This window comes from Bubalus kerabau, chromosome 10 (genome assembly GCF_029407905.1).
Source record: "Bubalus kerabau isolate K-KA32 ecotype Philippines breed swamp buffalo chromosome 10, PCC_UOA_SB_1v2, whole genome shotgun sequence".
Lineage (NCBI taxonomy): Eukaryota > Metazoa > Chordata > Mammalia > Artiodactyla > Bovidae > Bubalus > Bubalus kerabau.
The window spans coordinates 77,190,921-77,212,749 of record NC_073633.1 but is presented as its reverse complement, the minus strand read 5'-3'; the positions used below and the strand labels follow the sequence as shown (position 1 = coordinate 77,212,749).

The 21,829-nt window shown below is 35.6% G+C and overlaps 1 protein-coding gene across 1 annotated transcript in view; it reads right to left on the bottom strand.

Moving 5' to 3' along the window:
• Nucleotides 1-640: 640 nt before the first annotated feature.
• Nucleotides 641-21,829, bottom strand: part of LRRC9 (leucine rich repeat containing 9) — a 123,089-nt gene continuing 101,900 nt past the window's right edge. The window contains exons 28-33 of the mRNA XM_055538237.1: nucleotides 18,266-18,483; nucleotides 16,096-16,164; nucleotides 11,181-11,321; nucleotides 6,476-6,620; nucleotides 4,270-4,438; nucleotides 641-1,816 (exon numbers count right to left, since the gene is read on the bottom strand). Of these exons, the coding sequence (XP_055394212.1) occupies nucleotides 1,777-1,816; nucleotides 4,270-4,438; nucleotides 6,476-6,620; nucleotides 11,181-11,321; nucleotides 16,096-16,164; nucleotides 18,266-18,483 (782 nt within the window). The 3' untranslated portion in view covers nucleotides 641-1,776. The remainder of the gene's footprint in view (nucleotides 1,817-4,269; nucleotides 4,439-6,475; nucleotides 6,621-11,180; nucleotides 11,322-16,095; nucleotides 16,165-18,265; nucleotides 18,484-21,829) is intronic.

The following is a 21,829-nucleotide window of genomic DNA, read 5'->3' as shown; positions in this document are numbered from 1 at the left end:
CAGCACCCAGAAATGCCTAAATATGTTTGTTATTATTCTCAGTGTTTGTTACTATTAAGTATTACAAATTTACTTTCAGGAAGAAATTCAGATTAAAATGTTATAATAAAAATATCTCAATTGAACAGTGTGTTCATAAAAAGTCAAATGGTAGATCTCAAATATATTAGAAATGCATAGAAAAAATGGCTAAGGAAAAAAAATTTCAAACATTAAGTGGATGCTGAATAAGATATGTTTTTCTTGCTTTATACTTTTCTACTCTTGTAAATTTTTCTCCAGTGAAAACCTGTTTTTCCCATCCAGTTTATTATTTACAAAGACACTTTTTACTATAAAAGTAGAATATACTGAGCATTTCACTTACACATAATCATGAGAGGAAGAAAAAGCAAACGATGTCAAGTTAGTAGCAAATAATAATGAGCAGATGCTTATCAAACACTAGTGAAAGCAGTTTTCAAAACTAAAGGGTGACAAAGACATCTTCTGGACATCTTAAGAACTGCATAGTTCCTTTTTAAACAAAGGATCTTATTTGTACCTTAGAGTAATAGTTTAAACACCACGCATTAAGAAGGGTAAAATCAATCTGTATTGTTTGAAATTTTAAATATTACATGATTAAGTTACAAACATACAGTATTTAAGAAGACACAAAATTATTGCATGCACATTGGAATTTCTAAAATATCCTTACAACTATTTCCAGATAGATTATAAAATACAAATATTTTAGTAAAAATAATTTATTTTCATGAAAGGAACACTTTAAATAATCTGAAAATTACATGCAATGTTGAACCGCTTCCTGAAAAATTTAAACAGAATACTTCATGAATCATGGAACCTTTTGATATAAAAATATGATTGGCAATTTAATCATTAAAAATAATAAATGTGTTTAATAAATTCAAAACCACATTTGATTGAGATTTGTCCTAGTAGTATGCAATATAATTATTTTAGAAAAATTATTTCCGATGAAATATGAGTCCGTATTTTAAATGTGTCCACTCATTTTGAACATCTGTTTACTTAGCCTACAACTTATTTGTAAAATTATATCACTATGGGCACATTTAATGAATTTTGTATATGAAATAGTATTCTTTTATTCTTGTAGCATGAGTTGCACTCATAGTTAGCCACCTTTAGGAAGTATTATTGATGCCTATGATTTACATCTCTAAATAATTGTTAGGACAAACCCTGTTTAATGCTATTTTTTTTAAAAAAGTATAGTCCTAAAAAAACTAATCTGTAGTTCAACTAACAAAACTCAACCTGATTTAAGAATAGTTGTGTTTGGTAAGAAATGTGTGCTTTAGTTTTAGATAAGCCTAAATGGATAGATAGTCTACAAATGAAAACATACTTATTTCCTAAAATTACCTTTGCTTAGTGTCTTTATATATCAAGTCAAAATGAGATTTTACAACTAAACGCTTCCAGTAACATGACTAAATATTTGATTCTTTGGACTTGATTTTCTGTCACTTGTATCTTTTCAAATTGTTGTATATTTCATGATTTTTCTAACATAGAAAATCAAATGAATAAGGTAACTGTAAAGAAGGTTTAAGAGAGGTGATATTAAATAAAATTCACCAAGGATGATAGAGATTATCTTCATATGGAACTGAAGTGCTTCAGTAACATAAGTAACATGATTATCTTATATATATTTTTTATCACCAACACTGTCTGCTAGTTTTTGCACAACTTCTAAGCGGAAATTGGTTTCTTGGTGTATATTCAGTTCTCCTTAGGCAGTTACATTCGATTTGATCTTGGAAAGTGGCTGCCAGGAATTCTGTCAGAAACAAAATATTTATGAGTTAAACAGTGGTGACAATTTCTTAATGGATCAGCTAACTTAAGGTAATTCTGAAGTAAATAATTTTGGTATTTTATATGTGTACAATTTTAAAAAGACACAAGAGAGAAAAATATCATGAGGATAACTCATTGATATAAAAATATGATATCAACATAAAGTGAAGTGCAAGTCGCTCAGTCATGTCCAACTCTTTGCAACCCCATGGGACTGTAGCCTGCCAGGCTCCTCTGTACATGGAATTCTTCAGGCCAGAATACTGGAGTGAATTGCCATTCCCTTCTCCAGGGGATCTTCCTAACCAGGAATTGAACTGGGGACTCCTGCATTGCAGATTATCAGCTGAGCTACCAGGGAAGCCCGTGATATCAACATAGTATACTCAGTAAATATACTTAGTGAGACATGCCTGATTATAGCAGGGAAGTCAGTACAGCAAGAGCCAGGCTTAATAGGTGTTCCAGAGATTGGCTACAAAGAAGCTGCTAAGTCACTTCAGTCGTGTCCAACTCTGTGCAACCCCACAGACGGTAGCCCACCAGGCTCCCCCGTCCCTGGGATTCTCCAGGCAAGAACACTGGAGTGGGTTGCCATCTCCTTCTCCAATGTGTGAAAGTGAAGTCACTCAGTTGTGTCTGACCCTCAGTGACCCCATGGACTGCAGCCCACCAGGCTCCTCCGTCCATGGGATTTTCCAGGCAAGAGTACTGGAGTGGGGTGCCATTGCCTTCTCTGACAAAGAAGCTAGAGGGCAAATATTAACTGGAAATCTGGGTGGATAGGCTTTGGCAGCAAAGTGAAATCTTAATAAGAATATCAGGTTCTTTGGCCTTCAGCTGGTCTCTAAGGATTAGGATCCAAACCGGAGGAAGGGCAAGTGGGAATTATAAGAAGTCTGAAGAATTTACATAATTCTCAGCCTTTGTGATTTCAGAGTTGAATTTATCTGTTGTTCAAAATATAAGTGAACTGCTTTGCATATTCAGTAAGTAGAAATGACTTGGAAGATAATACAATTAAAAGTGGTTCCCATAGTTGTTTCAATGTTCCCTCACATAAGTACAAGGTGAGCATTATTCTACCTTGAAAGCCATTTCTGTTTGAATTATGATGTATATGCTGGACTTTGAGAAAGATTCAGTGAATGTGAGAGAATAAGCCTTATGCTGACAGTCTTCCCCCAGCTCACAGAGTAAATATATATAGTATATAACAATATTTCCTATTTCTATACATGATTAGCAAATTTGGGAGGTTTTATGATGAGAAGCAGACGCTTTACCGTCTGAGCCACCAGGGAAGTCTATTTCTGCTTTATTGACTATGCCAAAGCCTTTGACTGTGTGGATCACAATAAACTGTGGAAAATTCTTCAAGAGATGGGAATACCAGAACACCTGACCTGCCTCTTGAGAAACCTATATGCAGGTCAGGAAGCTAGAACTGGACATGGAACAACAGACTGGTTTCAAATAGGAAAAGGAGTACATCAAGGCTGTATATTGTCACCCTGCTTATTAAACTTATATGCAGAGTACATCATGAGAAACGCTGGGCTGGAAGAAGCACAAGCTGGAATCAAGATTGCTGGGAGAAATATCAATAACCTCAGATATGCAGATTACATCACCCTTATGGCAGAAAGTGAAGAGGAACTAAAAAGCCTCTTGATGAAAGTGAAAGAGGAGAGTTAAAGTTGGCCTAAAGCTCAACATTCAGATAACGAAGATCATGGCATCTGGTCCCATCACTTCATGGCAGATAGATGGGGAAACAGTGGAAACAGTGTCAGACTTTATTTTTTGGGGCTCCAAAATCACTGCAGATGGTGACTGCAGCCATGAAATTAAAAGACGCTTACTCCTTGGAAGGAAAGTTATGACCAACCTAGATAGCATATTCAAAAGCAGAGACATTACTTTGCCAACAAAGGTCCGTCTAGTCAAGGCTACAGTTTTTCCAGTGGTCACGTATGGATGTGAGAGTTGGACTGTGAAGAAAGATGAGCACCGAAGAATTGAAGCCTTTGAACTGTGGTGTTGGAGAAGACTCTTGAGAGTCCCTTGGACTGCAAGGAGATCCAACCAGTCCATTCTAAAGGAGATCAGTCCTGGGATTTCTTTGGAAGGACTGATGCTAAAGCTGAAACTCCAGTACTTTGGCCACCTCATGCGAAGAGTTGACTCATTGGAAAAGACTTTGATGCTGGGAGGGATTGGGGGCAGGAGGAGAAGGGGACGACAGAGGATGAGATGGCTGGATGGTATCACCGACTCGATGGACATGAGTTTGAGTAAACTCCAGGAGTTGGTGATGGACAGGGAGGCCTGGCATGCTGTGATTCATGGGGTCACAAATAGTCGGACACGACTGAGTGACTGAACTGAACTGATGGTAAGAAGTGATATTAAAACACAGAATAGCTTTACCTTCCCTCGTCCTGGTTGCTGTGGTACATCTGTGCACTTGGAGATGCCATATTCTGGTGCGATAAAAGAGATGGAGAAAGATTTATCCCCCTGAGTTGCCGAAAAGCTATTTCTGCATGGATGCTCCGAGGATTATTTGTTAGAATCCCTGCGTTCTTGGATTTTTTGTCTGAAATTAGGAATTATGAAACAATGAAAGGCATTAATAAAATAAATTAATAAGCTATGGTTGTCCTTCAATTGACTGTATGCTATACACATTTCACAGCATGAATTAAAAATTTTAAATAAAAGTTAAAATTGGAATATATTTCTAGCACTTAAATGCTGTTTAAATTTTTCCGAGTTAGTGAATCAATTTGGTATTTTCTTGGTAATTTTAAAAAATATAAATATCCAGAGCTGTGTGCTGTAAATAAATACATAGATAAAGTGACCATACTTCTCAAGCAAAAATTGGGGTACTATATATACTCAGAAAATAGGAAAGAAATAGGACTTTTCCAGAAAATCCTAAAAAGTAGTTGCACAATGAATCTTAAAGATATATCAGGAAAAAATTATGGAAATGAATCCAGGGTTGAACTAATCCCCAACCCCCACCCCCACCCCCCAGAAAAGATATTGAAGACATTCCTGAAGATGACAGTGATGAAACTATACTCTTAAGGAGGCTAATAACAATTTGGTATACCAGTTTTACTGATAGTTATGTCTTCTGGACAAAAGCATTAAAATTCTCACTATGTAAATCTTAAAGCTATAAGGAAGTATAAGTATAAAGAATAAGTTTAAAAATAACATCTTAGACTAAATTATATTGGATTTTTAAAAATTGAGTTTCTTTTAAGAATAATTGCATAGAGAGATCTACTATTCTTAGTAGGGTTTTAGATCATTTTATCATTATTGTGATACTCAGTTTTAGAGTTTTGTTGTCTAACAGTAGTCTGAGGCAAAGTGGGATATGCTAAAAAGAATGGAAGAGGTGAGCCCTCAGGGAAACAGTAGTCACTAAGTCATGTCCGACTCTGCATTCCCATGGACTGCAGCATGCCAGGTCCCCCTGTGCCTCGTTATCTCCAGGAGTTTCCCCAAGTTCATGTCCATTGAGTCAGTGATGCTATTTAACCATCTCATCCTCTGCTGCCCTCTTCTCCTTTTGCCTTCAGTCTTTCCCAGTATCAGGGTCTTTTCCAATGAGTCAGCTCTTTGCAATCAGGTGGCCAAAGTATTGGAGCTTCAGCTTCACCATCAGTCCTTCCAATGAGTATTCAGGGTTGATTTCCTTTAGGAACGACTGGTTTGATCTCCTTGCAGTCCAAGATACTCTCAAGAGTCTTCTCCAACACCATAGTTCGAAAGCTCAATTCTTCGGTGCTCAGCCTCCTTTATGGTCTAACTCTTATGTCCATACATGACTACTGTAAAGACCATAGCTTTGACTATACAGACCTTTGTTGGCAAAGTGATATCTCTGCTTTTTAATACACTATCTAATTTTGTCATAGCTTTCCTTCCAAGAAGCAAGGTCTTCTAGCTATCCCCAATTTCATAAAAATGATAGCCAGCCAACATCTGGAATTAGGGAAAAGGCTTCATCTAAGCCTGAATGCAAATGTAATAATAGAATGAACCATTTCCATGCCTTGACATTTTAATATACTCCCTTCCTTTACAGAGCTACCTCTTGAAACACTTCCCTACTAATAGCTTCATGAATATATAAAATAATATTGTGGTTTCAAGGATGAAGTTTGATCTTCTCTTTGTAAGACACATTTTGAGCACCAAGAGTCTGTTGTTATGAATATTTTTAAAACCTCTACTTTTAGCAGAACGCACTACAGGTTTTAGTAGTCATTTGCTATGAAATACACAAAATGGAATAAAAGCTTTGAAAGGAAATGCCACGAAAAATCCAGTAAGTATCACAAAGTTCTAAGTGCAAGCAAATCTTTAACTATTAACTAATAACAACATATTAGTAGTTGAGTAGAACCAAAAAATACAATAGATTCTTTGAAATCAGAATGATCACATGAAACTTGAACACAAATTCACTTTTAGGAAGTGTAAATCTGTAAATTTAAAATAGGCAATTTTAAGTAGTATTAGAAATCAAAGTGAGATTTTTGTATCAAATGGAGTGTTTTTTTGTTTGTTTGTTTTTTGTTTTACATTCATTCAGAAACTCTCAAAATACCTTCAACTTCAGGAGTTAAAGTGAAGTCAGATCCCAAGTAATGGCTAAATCCACCAGGCAGAATTACATTTGTTATCTTTATGGGAGGAGCTTTCACTTGGCTAAACGATGTACCATCCACAGGAGAGCTGGTAACAGGAATAAACTACATGATAAAAACAAAAGTTAAGAACACCTTGCCTCTAAAACTCAGATCAATAGGCTTAGCCTTACCACAAAGCCCATTTGAAATTCAACTTAAAATTTTTTAGGTCAGAAATTAAATGGTTGCTTTAACTCAGAGTTGGTAGAGAGGCAAAAACAGTGAAATAGACAGCCTTTGGGGTCCTTAACCCCCCATCAGAACCTTATTTTTTATTTTTTTCAGACTGCATTGTACACATCACTACAATTTAGTGTGATGGCACCTCCCCATTCCAAAGGGTCCTAATGTGGTAATATAAAATTAGGAAAATGAGAAATAAGCCTTTCCTCTTTTGTAATATCTTTTTTTCTGAACAGGAGTTTCTGGATGGTAAGAGTTATATCTTCTACATCCTTGTACTCCTCACATTACCTCTTCAATTGTCTTGCAGTTAATTAGTTTTTCAAAAACAAATAAAGTGGGGACTAAGGAAAACATCTGGCTTCCCCAGCAGTGCAGTGGTAAAGAACCCGCCTGTCAATGCAAGAGACATAAGAGGTGCGGGTTCGATCCCTGAGTTGGTGAGATCCCCTGGAGGAGGGCATGGCAACCCACTCTAGTAGTCTTGTCTGAAGAATCCCACGGACCTAGAGGAGCCTGGTGGGCTATAGTCCGTGGGGTCAAAAAGAGTCAGACATGAATGAAATGACTTAACATAAGAAAAGCATCTTACAACAATCACTTTTAGGGAGTGCACTAACCCTCTAAACAGTGTTTACATTTTGTGTTAATTGAGAATTAAAGTGAAAGTGTTAGCTATTTAGTCCAACTCTGCGACCCCATGGACTATAGCCCACCAGCCTCCTCTGTACACAGGATTTCCGAATTAAGAGGTTAAAGAGCTCAGGAATCAACAAATGGAGGAGCGGGGTATTATAGACTGGACGCTATCAGTGTCACTAACAGTGTCACTGGACACTTACTAGAAATGTATGCCTGCTCGGTCTTTAGGAAGACTGACCTCGTTTATACTTTAAAAAATATGAATTCTGAATATATGATTCAATTTATTCGAGATATAGGCTTATGCATTTGTGTAAAATTATACATTTCCTTCATATTTCAGTAAATGTAACCAAAATGCAGCTTTGTAATGAGCACTAAGGTATCAGGCCTTTTAGTAAAGCAGATCCCAAATTCCTTAACTAATTCCTTCATTGGAGTTTCTTCCCATCACTAATCCAGAAAACTGTCAAATTTCTTCTGAAACCAAAGCACCAAAATGTTATGGTTTAAAGGGCAACTTTAGATTTCATTTATTCCCTCTTTATTTGCTGTTAGAAAAAAAGAACAACAGCAACTAAAACAAAGGACAATACATTAGAATGAACTGATAACATTTGAAAAGTATTCTATTCTTCTGTCTTCTGAACAGCTAAATGAAATAATCACTCAATTTTGTTCTGGACAGGAAAATAAAAATTATTATTGTATCTTAAAAAATAGATTTATCTGAAATAAAGATTTCAAATACTCCCTTTATTTTACTAATCATATATAAATGAATATTAAAAACATAACTGTAAAATAAAATATATATATATAGGATAAATGGAAAGATATTCTTTCTATTCTTACCTATGGCACTGATTCAAATAGCAAGAATAGGTATCTAGAATCACTGAAAACAAATCATAGTATGCTGCTGCTGCTAAGTTGCTTCAGTCATGTCCGACTCTGTGCGACCCCATAGACGGCAGCCCACCAGGCTCCCCCATCCCTGGGATTCTCCAGGCAAGAACACTGGAGTGGGCTGCCATTTCCTTCTCCGATGCATGAAAGTGAAAAGTGAAAGTGAAGTCGCTCAGTCATGTCCAACCCTCAGCGACCCCATGGACTGCAGCCTTCCAGGCTCTTCCGTCCATGGGATTTTCCAGGCAAGAGTACTGGAGTGGGGTGCCATTGCCTTCTCCGAAATCATAGTATACACTGGGGGAAATGTTAGTTCACTATATGATAAATAGAAAAGAACCAAAAAAGAAAAACTTTTAGTGAAATACACATCCATCAATGACTAAAATTTGAGTTTATGTTTTTTTTTTGCTATATTAAACCAATTAAAAATATATATGGAAACTGATATCTTTGAAGTTGCTCTGAGTGATTTCTTCATATGGAATTTAGTATTTATGAAGTTATATGGAATTTTTTAAATGTTAGCCAGCATTACCTTAAAATAGAATTTATAAAGTTTAATGTTACAATTCATATAGGTCTCTCACTGGAGGCCTCACATATGTGGTATGGTAGACATTATAATGCTACCCCCCACCAAGATGTCCACATCCCAGTCTCCAAAACCTGTGAATGCTTTATGTGGTATAATGGACTGTACAGATATAATTAAATTAAGGATTTTGAGATGGGGAGATTATGCCGTATTAACTAGGTAGGCCCATCACAATCACAAACATCCTTATAACAATGGAGAGAAGATGTTATGATGGAAGCTGAGGCCAAAGTTATGCTATTTGTTGGAAGAGGGCCACAAGCCAAGGGATGCAGATAGCCTCTAGAAGGCTGAAAGGCAAAGGCCAAATTCTCTTGAGCTTCCAGAAGATATTGCAGCCCTGCCAGTACTTGTGCTTTTAGCTCTACAGGACTAATTTTTGGACTTAGGACCTCTAGAAATTTAAGATAATAAATTTGTGTTGTCTGAAGATACTAAAATTGAGGTAATTTGTTACAACAGCAACAAGAAACTAAAGTTTCCTTTAGTTTTTCACTTCTGGAAGGAAGAAGTGACTTGCTCATGGAATATAAGAGAAAGGGAAAGGAAGCTTAAATCTTTGGACTAAATTTTATTTGTTCTCTTTTTAAAGACTAGAAACTGTGACAATAATTTTGGTAGATGACATTTAGATGGTACTCTCAATTGTATCATATAGATTAGTAGCTAACATTGTTTTTCACAAAGCATAGTTCTTAGAAAAACTTTTGTAGATATAACCTGTATATGAACCAATTTCCTTTGCCTAATCTAGATAATCTTTATTAACATTGTACAACTGTAAAAGTTTCACATGTCTCTACAGCTATTTTGATCTATAATAGAATCCCCTTGGTTAATAAAAAAAAAGTCCAGGAAATAATAAGAATTAGATCTATAATCTTTTTATAATCCTTTAAAAGATTTTAAAACATAAAAGTACATGGGCCCACCCATGTTTGGATGAAGGGCCAAGGCCTTTTCTGTAAGGAAGTATCCTTTGCCTGGTATTTTGTCTGATTTATAAAGCCACCACAATTTCCAGTTTGGTTTCATTAAAGTAACAAGAATTCAACAACATATGGAGAAAATTTGAATACAAGAAACTGCCTAGATTTTTAAAAATTTCCCCACATATTTTATCTGACTTTTTATAATTCTCTCCCTTATTTTGCAGGGGTTTTTTTCTCCCAACCTAATTTGATATTATTTGTGTATGTGTGTAGTTGATCTTTATACAGATTCTGCAGAGGATCTCATTTGGTTTTCAAAGAAACATGAAAATAATAATTTAAAATGTGTACTTGTATATCTATTTATTTAAAATAAAAGATTGGCATAAGTTTTTAAAAAAACATAGCCAACTTTTAATAAATCTGTGATTCTATTGCTGAAGGCAGAAATTAGAGAGGAGCCTACTAGTATTAAATGCTAGGAATTGGTTAGTTTGTTTTATAGAGGGAATGGAGAGTGTGGGGTAAGCCAGTGAGATAAGTGAAAGCATCTACAGTAGTCTTATCTCTTTCCTCTTCAATTAACTTTTAAAAGTAATCTTTGTTCACTGTCTAATGCCCTTGCTCTCTGGCTTCAACTTACATTAGAGGTTTACTTACATTTCACTGCCCCACCCTAGTCCAGGTCTTCATAATTTCTCTCTTGGATTATCCGAAAAACCTCTTAGTTGATTTTTCTGCCTCTAGGCTTTTCTTCCTTAAACTTTGCAAAGGCACAGCTCTAATAATATTACTTCTTTGCTCAAAAACCATAGCTTTTCTGTGTTAAGTTTAGTCTTTTGAAGATGGCTATGAAAAATCCGGGTGGTCAATGATAGATTGCCAAATGATATGCTTCTGTGGCTTCTTCCCTCTCTAACCTCTTCCCTATCACAGTCAGATATCTTACTAGGGTACATGGGCAAAAGGCCCAATGCCCATGAACAATAAAACTCTTTCCATTTAGAAGATAGAAAGGGAAAGAGTTTTATTGTTAGTCACAGTTTATAAGAGTGATATGCTACAGTTTCTTAACTTCTAGCAGCACCTGATATACACAGCAAGAGGCACACAGTTTTAAATAACTTGCTCTACATTAAAGTATGTTTTTAGAATAAGGAGCTTTCCTAGTTTCTATGTGTGTGTATGTGCTCTATTCACCAGATCAAGCTGCTTTTGACAATAATCATTAAATACATACTAAAATAGTCTACAGAAGCATCATACACTAGATTTAAACATTTAAGTAAAAATCATGACATAATGTTCATCTACTACTAATTTATATATTTTAAAAGGAAAAGTGTAAATAATTATTACCGAATTTTTCTTTGCTTGTAGTTCAGAGAAGTGAAATTCAGCTTTTGCCCTGTCATCTGAATTCACAGGAATTCCGTCTAACATCTGTAAGTTAGGCAGTCGAAATATAAGCACGTGGCGATGTAGCATTTTTCTACAAATCTGAATAAAGTTAAAAATAACAATTCATTCCTTAAAAAAGCTCTTTATTTCAAAGATTAACCTTTATAGAAGGATATTTAGCACAGACAGCAAAGATGACAGGTAACAGCTAATATATAGTATTAAATGACACAAATACAAACTCCCTTTTTAAAAGATTTCTCAATTTTCTGTTATGCTAAATGAAGATAAGAGTTTTTTTTTTTAAACCAAAGCTACCATGTGGAGGTTTAGTTTCTCTGAAGAGTATATGATATTGTTCATTAACTACAGGCAATCCCAACTTATGAATAGGATTATAAAAGTTTATTTATAAGTAATTAGTTTGAAACTTACAATTTCCCATAGGTACTATGCAATTTAATTCAATGCATTTCTGTTGAACTGTATGAATCATCACTTCATAGTGTTAACCTTACAATTTCCCATAGGTACTATGCAATTTAATTCAATGCATTTCTGTTGAACTGTATGAATCATCACTTCATAGTGTTAACCTACTCTAAAATTACTTGCATTTATGCATGAGAAAGTGTGTAAAAGAGTTAACATAGTTAGTTTGAGGCTGTTAACTTTAGAAGGATCTGTTTGCAAGGGTAAGTTTTAACAAGTGTTTGGTACTTGGATTTTGGAAGATTTCCCACCATTCCTTAAGTGATAAAGGTAATTCATTATGCCTAGACTACTTTTACAAACAGTAGGATTCTTGTTCAACCTGCTTTCCTTCTCAGGTCCTGGAATTTTTGTATGTGATAGGCAGAGGGTACCTATGTGACAAGCCTCCAAAAAAAATCCTTGAAATCCATTAAATCTAATGGGATTTCCTGGTCAGAAAATAACATTTGTTATTGGGTGAAGAGTGTACACTGTGTGACTCCCTCATGTGAGGAAAAAAGCATAAGGAAGCTTGCACATGGATTCCTTGACTCTGGTTATGTTTTTTTTCTTCATCACCTGGCTTTGTATCCTCATTATGTCACAGTAATAAACCTTTAGCCATGAGTACAACTATATGCTAAGTCTCATGACTTTTAGCAAATCTTCTAGCAAATCTCTGAATATGGATATGATCTGGGGGACTGACAACACAGATGTATGCAGCACTGTTTGTGACTGAACGAAAGGAAGGAAGGAAGAAATAAACATTATCAAAAGGGAATAAATAATCTATTTTTTTAATGTAGTAGATACATATATGTTAATGAAGAGTGATCTCTAAGTCATAAATTGAGTTTAAAAAATAACCACATTCTAGGCCACAAAGCAAGTTTCATAAAACCAAAGAATGTATAAAATGTCTCTTCTGATTAAAATATAGCAACACTAGAAATAAATGACAAAGAGATAACTAGAAATACATGACAGGTTTGAAATTATCACACTTCAATAATTCACAGTTAAAGAAGAAATCTTTTGTAAAGTAGGTTCTAAGAAATAACTGGGAAAACACTACATATCAAAACTTTTAGGCTGTTGCTAAAGCAGTATTTTGTATCCTAACATTTATTAATTTAGAAGAAATATTAAAAGTTAATGAGTAGGCATTCTACTACTTCCGATTTTTTTTTAAAGTAATTCCAAGAAACTAAAGATAGAGGGTAGAAATTAATGAACTAAAAAAAGAAAAATTATACTTGATAAAGCCAAAATATGGTTATTTGAAGATATTAGCATGATAGTAAGGCTCATCAAATACGAGAGAAAAAGCAAAAAAAATAATTTAGCTATAAAATAGGTGACAAAACACAGATATAATCAAGATTTTAAAAATTTATGAAAGTGTTATGATGGAAGTACATTTAAAAGTTAGATAAAAGGACAATTTTATGGAAAATGTAAGTTCTCAATATTGAACTTAGTATCTGTTCTTAATGGAGAAGGAAATGGCAACCCACTCCAGTATTCTTGCCTAGAGAATCCTGTGGACGGAGGAGCCCGGTGGGCTGCTATCCATAGGGTCACACAGAGTCAGACATGACTGCAGTGACTTAGCATGCATGCATGCATTGGAGAAGGAAATGGCAACCCACTCCAGTATTCTTACCTGGAGAATCCCAGGGACAGAGGAGCCTGGTGGGCTGCCGTCTATCGGGTCGCATAGAGTCGGACACGACTGAAGTGACTTAGCAGCAGCAGCAGCGTATGTTCTTAAGTATACTGTAGTATATGTTCTTATCAGTTTAATAGAAAATGACAAGATATATATCCAATTCAGTTCAGTTTCTCAGTCATGTCAGAGAATTTGAATAAGTTGTTCAAAGTCTAACTTCAAAAAATATTAAGTTCAGATGGTTTTAGAGATAAGATCTAATTATCCTTCAAGGAACATACAAGTCTTCTTTTATATAAATTAATTCATAGACTAGAAAAAGAGAGGAAGTGGAAGTGAAAGTCACTCAGTCATGTCTGACTCTTTGTGACCCCATGGACTATATAGTCCATGGAATTCTCCAGGCCAGAATACTGAAGTGGATAGACAGTTCCCTTCTCCAAGGGATCTTCCCAACCCAGGGATCAAACCAAAGTCTCCTGCATTGCAGGTGGATTCTTTACTAGCCAAGCCACCAGGGAAGCCCAAGAATACTGTAGTGGGTAGCCTATCCCTTCTCCAGGGGGTCTTCCCAACCCAGGAATTGACCCAGGGTCTCCTGCATTGCAGGCCGATTCTTTACCAACTGAGCTACCAGGGAAGTTCAACATATCTCTATGGAAATAAGTAAAATTATTATGATTTTGTTCTCTTATGCTATTCTTTTCAAGTTGATCAATGCTGTTTTGCCTCATAAAATTAATTGGAGAGTTCTTTCTAGCTCAGCTGGTAAAGAATCTGCCTGCAATGGCAGGAGACCCTGGTTTGATTCCTGAGTCAGGAAGATTCCCCTGGAGAAGGGATAGGCTACCCACTCCAGTATTCTTGGGCTTCCCTTGTGGCTCAGCTGGTAAAGAATCCGCCTGCAATGTGGGAGACCTGGGTTCAATCCTTAGGTTGGGAAGATCTCCTGGAGAAGGGAAAGGCTACCCATTCCAGTATTCTGGCCTGGAGAATTCCATGGACTGTATAGTCCATGGGGTCACAAATATGTTACATGAAATTCTAACAAATGAATCCAGTGAAGTATAAAAGATGACCAAGTAATATTCATCCCAGGAATTTAAGGATGGTTTAGCACTATATTCTATTAATTTAATTTGCATATTAACAGATTAAAGATAAACACTATATTACCAATTAGTTAAAATCCAGTGTCCATTCATGATAAGAACAAGTAGCAAACTGGAATTAGAAAGGGACTGCCTTAAAATGCTGAAGGTTATCTACCCATGGCCTATAGCAAACATCATATTTAATAGTGACAATTCAGAAGCATTCTTTGAAGTCAGTAACTATGAGTGTGTTTATTCAATACTGTACTAGACGTCCTAGTCAGTACACTGAGAGGTGTAAAGGAAATAAAACCATATGGATTGGAAAGAAAGATCAGAGTCATTGTTTGCAAATATTATGATTGTCTACAGAGAAAATCCAACAACATTTACAATCCATTAGAATTTAAGAGAGAGTTCAGAAGCTATTTGGATAAAGAGTAATATGCAAAAAATCAGAATTTCTATACTCTAGCAGCAAACAACTAGAAAAATATAAAAAAGATATTGTTTAAAACAGCTATTAAAAGAACAGAAATGAAAAAAAATAAAACAACAGGATGATTAAACTAAAGACGACTAAAACTTTTAGGAGAAAATCACAGACCTTTATTGAAGGACATAAAATAAACGCAGGGATATTTATATTTGTGAATGAGAGGGATGAAAGCTAAAAATATTGGGGGAGACTGCTTACTGTGTTTCTTTCTTGGTGGAAGTAACTCTATGATGCGGCACTACGGCTGTCTCAGTCCCTTCACTCCTCTACTTGGGGAAGTAGAGTGATTTAACTGATAAATCTGGGAAGATTAAACTGGTCATTTAGTTCCTGTCTTTTCTCTTCAGAAAAAGCTTATTGCTTTTGCTCCTGCAGGAGAAGCTCTCCTTCCATGTGGAAAGGCCTCAGTCAAACTATTCCTGCTACTGAGTCATCAGGATTAACTCTGGCAACTGTTGGCAGGGCCATTTGGCTTTGTCAAAATTCTAAACTAAGCAAAACATTCTCACTTCTCTGTCTGCCACTGTCATATTTCTCAATTTGTTCAAATGTTAGGTGAGTAAGGGTGGTTGCTTATTTTATCCCTTCAAAGACTCCAACAGTAAAAGTGGCAAATTTTCCCCAAAATTAATTTAAAAATACAATGCAATTCCAATTTCCAATTAAATTATCAACAAGATTCTCAGATAACTTGAGAAGCTGTTCCCTGAAACTCACAGGAAGTGTAAAGGGCCAAGGATAGCTAAGACAGTGAAGGAAAAAAGAGAGAAGGAGGAAGAGAGGGAAAATTAGAGGTTCCTACTCAACCGGATATCAAGACTTCCTATGAAACTTTAGTAATTAACATAGACTGATATTTGTTATAGGGACTGACAAATAGACCAATGAATACAAAGTAGAACCAAGAAGTAGACCCTGTTGTATATGACAATGACAATTTATATTGTAATCAGTTGGAAGAAGACACTAGTCAATAAATTGTATTTGTCAATAATAAATTGGATAACTTGTCTATGCATGTGGAAACAGATAAAATTAAATATTTTATCACAGTATACAAAAATAAATTATATACAACTATAGATTATATTTAAAGTAAATTAACTGATAAATTAGAAAAATAACACTCACCGGATTGCCATAAACTGTAAGTTCTCTGAGGGAAGATATACCATCAAGTTTTTCCAGTTCTGCCATATCCTATTAAAAATTAAGCAGTAAATTATTATTTCGTTATCCAACATCTTCAAATATATGCTGATTTGAAGTTATTATATGTAGGTGTTGGACTGTAATGAGTTGAATCTTCTGAAATGAGCTTGAGTGACAATATTCTGTATTGTTGACTAAAGATAGATCTGTTTACTATTGATTTCAAATACATGATTGGGTAAAGATGATGTGCCAACATGGAAAACAGGCCATACAGCAGTCCTTGTTAGGAAAGACCATAATTTTTCAGAAGAGTTATGATCTATTCTAAAACTCAGATTGTATTTGGTTAATTCCTAAGAGGACTGACCTAGATGTATGGAAAAGGAGGTGAATTCTAGTCTAAACAATTTCAAAGGTATATATCAAGCACAACCTTAACCAGGAAGGAGCATGTCATGTTGCATGGACTGAATACTGACATATTTGCTGGGAATATTTATGGTAGAAAAACTGTTTCTCTAATTAAATGAGTTGCTTTTGCTACTGAATGGGATCATTTATCATTATTTAACATTGGTGAAAGTTTGCAAATACATTTTAGTTTTTGCAAAATTATTTTTAAAACACTATTGCTGACAAAATTTAGGCAACACAATCAGCTTAAGGTGGTTGCTGCTGCTGCTGCTTAGTCACTTCAGTTGTGTCCAACTCTGTGTGACCCCATAGATGGCAGCCCACCAGGCTTCCCCGTCCCTGGGATTCTCCAGGCAAGAACACTGGAGTGGGGTGCCATTGCCTTCTCCAATGCATGAAAGTGAAAAGTGAAAGTGAAGTCGCTCAGTTGTGTCTGACCCTCAGCGACCCCATGGACTGCAGCCTTCCAGGCTCTTCCATCCATGGGATTTTCCAGGCAAGAGTACCGGAGTGGGGTGCCATTGCCTTCTCCATAAGGTGGTTGCTAGTTCACAGTAATGAAACGGTTCTTGATATGCTCCTATTCTTATTTGGAATGCCAAGTGGGTTTAGCCAATTAATCGAGTAATTATAAAAAAAATTTACACCTATTTTAGAGAAGGCCCCAAACCATGTGTATCCTTTAAATTATTAGTAAAGCTTGATACTGGATAAAGTCTCAGATTCATATAAGTCTGATTTGACAAATCCTTTGTGTTAGCTCAATTTCTATCACTGGAAAGAGTTCCTATAGGAATGCAAATTTCCTAATTTAGATTTCTTCTAGATAAAGCTTTGAAAGAACCGTTGCCAGCTTTGGCATTCATCTTCTCAGATGAATGTTGTTTGAACCTTGATATATTGATCGTATGTTACTTTCTCTGTATATATATTTCCTAGTTGCTAGGTAGAAAAGGATACTGCTCAGGCTTTTATATCACTCCAGAAAATCTTCCTGAACTTCAGCAAGTAGAGTCACAAACAAATATTAATCATGTATCTACTATGTACCAGGCACAATGCTATATACTAATACAAATTTGGGCAAGAAAAACTTGGTCCCTGCCCTTGTGGGGCAGTACACAGTTCAGTTTGTCTTCAAGGTTGTCTTAGAGGTATAGGCAGAAATAACAAAATTGGTTCAAGGAGGGCTAACCAATCATCAGCGAAATACTAAGAGAAATGTTAGGATTGTGTATGATTATGTGTATACTTATCTGCATACTATCTCAGAAGAGAGCTTGGGCAGGGCTGGTTGGGGCAATGGCCTAATGGAAATAGGCTGAATTATGATCAGGTGAAACAAAGGCAGGAAGCCTTTAGTGGGGAAAGATGAAATATTAAAGCCAAGTCAAAGTTCATTATCAGGAGTTGATTCAAACGTAGGGTAGACCAAGTACAAATGTTAAGTTTAAAGGCCCAGAAGGAGTCTGGGGTTGAGATGCACAAACAGCTCGGACCAACAGCAGTCAGGAACTAAAAAGATCTCTTAGAGGATATCCAGGCAGATTCATGTGGGTTGGTCAGGTTTATAAGTCTAGAAGTAGGGTGAGCATTTCTGCATCCCAGAGTATTTACATGTCATATAAGTGATAAGTAGCTCACTAGCAAAATATTCATTGGTGTGTTTGACAGCTTTCTGTTTAGAGGGGTTAAGTCTTGCAAATCTTGTAACAAAACAAAATAATGTTACCTGGATTTTATTATATCCTAGGAAGAGTTTCTCTAGTTTTACCAAAGGTTGTAATTTGCTCAGCTCTCGCAGTCTGTTTTCCTCCAGGTGAAGTGCCAACAGAGAGCTTGGTTTGGCAAAGGCACTATCATTAAATGCTCTGATGCGGTTATGGTCCACTACCAATTCTTGAAGGACTTCTAAGTTGTCAAGCCCTTCAATTTGACTAATTTCATTTCCTGAAAAAAGGTAACTCATGATACGTCAAGTGAGCCCAAACTGAATAAATTAACTATCTTTGTTTAAATATTTTTATCAAATGATTTTTTAAAAGTGAAGTATTAAAAGAACATGTTTCCAAGGAGAAAAACATTAATTTATAGGAAGGTAGCATCATCATCAAATAATACTAGGTAAAATTATTCCTTTATGTGTGAAAGATCAAGATATGATATAGAAAATGTAGTGAATTGACCCAATCTGTCTCTTCAACAGTTAAGTGCTAAAATAGTTGATACTGATAAAAGTAGATGTATAAAAGTGCTGCAGAAGATATGCTTCCTAGCTCATACAACTCAGTAACAAGAAAAACAAGCAACCCAATTAAAAAATGGGCAGAAAACCTAAATAGACATTTCTCCAAAGAAGAAATACAGATGGCCAAGAGGCACATGAAAAGATGCTCAATATCACTCATTATTAGAGAAAATGCAATTCATACTACAATGAAGTGCCACCTCATACTGATTAGAATGGCCATCATGAAAAAGTCCACAAATAGCAAATTCTGGAGAGGGTGTGGAGAAAAGGAAACCGTTTATATTACTGGTGGGAATATAAATTGATGCAGACACTGTGGAGAACAGTATGGAACTGCCTCAAAAAACTAAAAATAGAGTTGCCATATTATTCAGCAGTCCCACTCGTAGGAATTTATCTGGAGAAAACAATAAACCAAAAAAGATAACTTTCACTCCAGTGTTCACTGCAGCACTATTCACAAGAGCCATTTCCATTTACAAGACATGGAAACAACGTAAATGTCCATCAACAGATGAATGGATAAAGATGTGGTACATGTATACAATGGAATATTACTCAGCCATAAAAAAGAATGAAATAATTTCATTTGCAACTACATGAATGGACCTAGAGATTATCAGGCTAAGTGAAATAAGTCAAAAAGAGAAAGACAAATACCATATGATATCACTTATATGTGGACTCTTGAGAGTCCCTTGGACTGCAAGGAGATCCAACCAGTCCATTCTAAAGGAGATCAGTTCTGGGTATTCTTTGGAAGGAATGATGCTGAAGCTGAAACTCCAGTACTTTGGCCACCTCATGAGAAGAGCTGACTCATTGGAAAAGACTCTGATGCTGGGAGGGATGAGGGGCAGGAGGAGAAGGGGACGACAGAGGATGAGATGGCTGGATGGCATCACTGACTCGATGGACGTGAGTTTGAGTGAACCCCAGGAGTTGGTGATGGACAGGGAGGCCCGGCGTGCTGCGGTTCATGGGGTCGCAAAGAGTTGGACACGACTGAGCGACTGAACTGAACTGATATGTGGAATCCAAAGTGAAAGTGAAAGTGATAGTCACTCAGTTGTGTCCGACTCTTTGTGACCCCATGGACTATACAGTCCATGGAATTCTCCAGGCCAGAATACTGGAGTGGGTAGTCTATCCCTTCTCCAGGGGATCTTCCCAAACCAGGAATCAAACCAGGGTCTCCTGCATTGCAGGCGGATTCTTTACCAACTGAGGTATGAGGGAAACTCTGTGGAATCTAAAATATGACACAAATGAATCTATATACAAAACAGAAATGACTTAGAGACATATAGAGAACAGACTTGTTGTTGCCAAGGGGGTAGGGGGTGGAGGAAGGATGGACTGGGAGTTTGGGACTAGTATATGCAAACTATTATATATAGAATGGATAACAACAAGGACCTACTATATAGTACAGGAAACTATATTTAATATCCTATGCTAAACCATATTGGAAAAGAATATGAAAAACAATATATATGTATATAAATATATGTATTTATATATATATGTAACTGAATCACTTTGCTGTATACCAGAAACTAACACAACGTTGCAGATCAACTATGCTAAATAAAATGAAAACCAAAAAACAAACAAAAAAAGACCAAAATGTACCAGGAAGTAGTTAAAAAAGAAAAAAAGAAAGATATGCTTCCTGAGTATACTGGATTATTCTAATAAGTATTCAAATAGATATATTAATTATTTATTAAAATAAACTAATTTGTTGCATTGCTAATTATGCTGTATTATTAATAAACTAATTTGCTGTATGTTAGTTATACCTTAACCATGCTGTTAATTCCTTCTCAACATATTTTTGAACTGCAATTACATTAAAAAATTAAGAATTTATTACATTTTTTAGAACCTCAATTCTTTCATTATAACCTATGATTTCTCTCTACTGTAACAATCAATAGTTGTAAGTATAAATAACTTATACAGGAAGAGGAAACTTGAGTTGACTTGACCAAATGCTTTTATTTCTATTAGATTCTCAAATTGGGACAGGGAAAATATTATCATTTTTTAATCATCAGAAAACTGAGAGTCAGAGAAATTGTCTTGCTGAATGACATAAAGGTAGCAACACTAGGCCTAACCTGGACCTTTTACAGTGCTGCTACTACTATGCCATTCAGGCTTTCACCCACCCTTTATCCTCCTTGTTTATTATTGGACTGAATTGTGTCTCCTCATATTTATATGTTGAAGTCCTAGTCCCTAGTCCCTCAGAATGTGACTGTATTTGGGTCTTTAAAGAGGTAACTAATGTTAAATAAATGAGGTCATTAGATGAGCACTAATCCAGAATCACCGGTGTCTGTATGAAGAGGAGATTAGGACATAGACACAGAGGGGAAGACCATGCAAAGATACAGAGTACAATTACAAGTAAAGAAGAGAGGCTGCAGAAGTGACCAACCCTGCTGACATCTTAATCTTGGACTCTGGCCAAGAACTGTGAGGAAATAAATTTTTGTTGTTTAAGTCATCCAGTCTGTGGTACTTTGTTATGGCAGTCCTAGAAAACTAATAAATTACTGAATATGTGATTCCACTTTCTTGGAATTCTTCTCTTTGTAATTTAACACATTTCATAGACTTTAAGATGTCAACAATTGTTAAGATATGTAAATGTTTTGTGTATACTAAGAAAGGGAAAAAAAGCTCAGCTAGATAAACTATGCCATCAATTAAGGTACCACCTGATTTCAAGATTTTAAAATATTAAAGGGGGTGTTTCAGAATGGATGAAATATGGGAAATTTATCTTATTTTATTTTATTCTTTAGAGAAATTGATAACATCATAACCTTCAATAAAATTGAAAAGAATTAAATCACACAATTAAATTGAAACATTACCAGTGCCTTACTTATAAATGAAAAGAAGTCTATTAAGTCAGATTAAGAAAAATGACTCAGTTGTAAATCACTTTCAAAAAATTATGTATTTGGACTGTCATTTTTAATATTTTAAATCCAGTGATATAAAAATCACATGAGATAGATTTAAGTG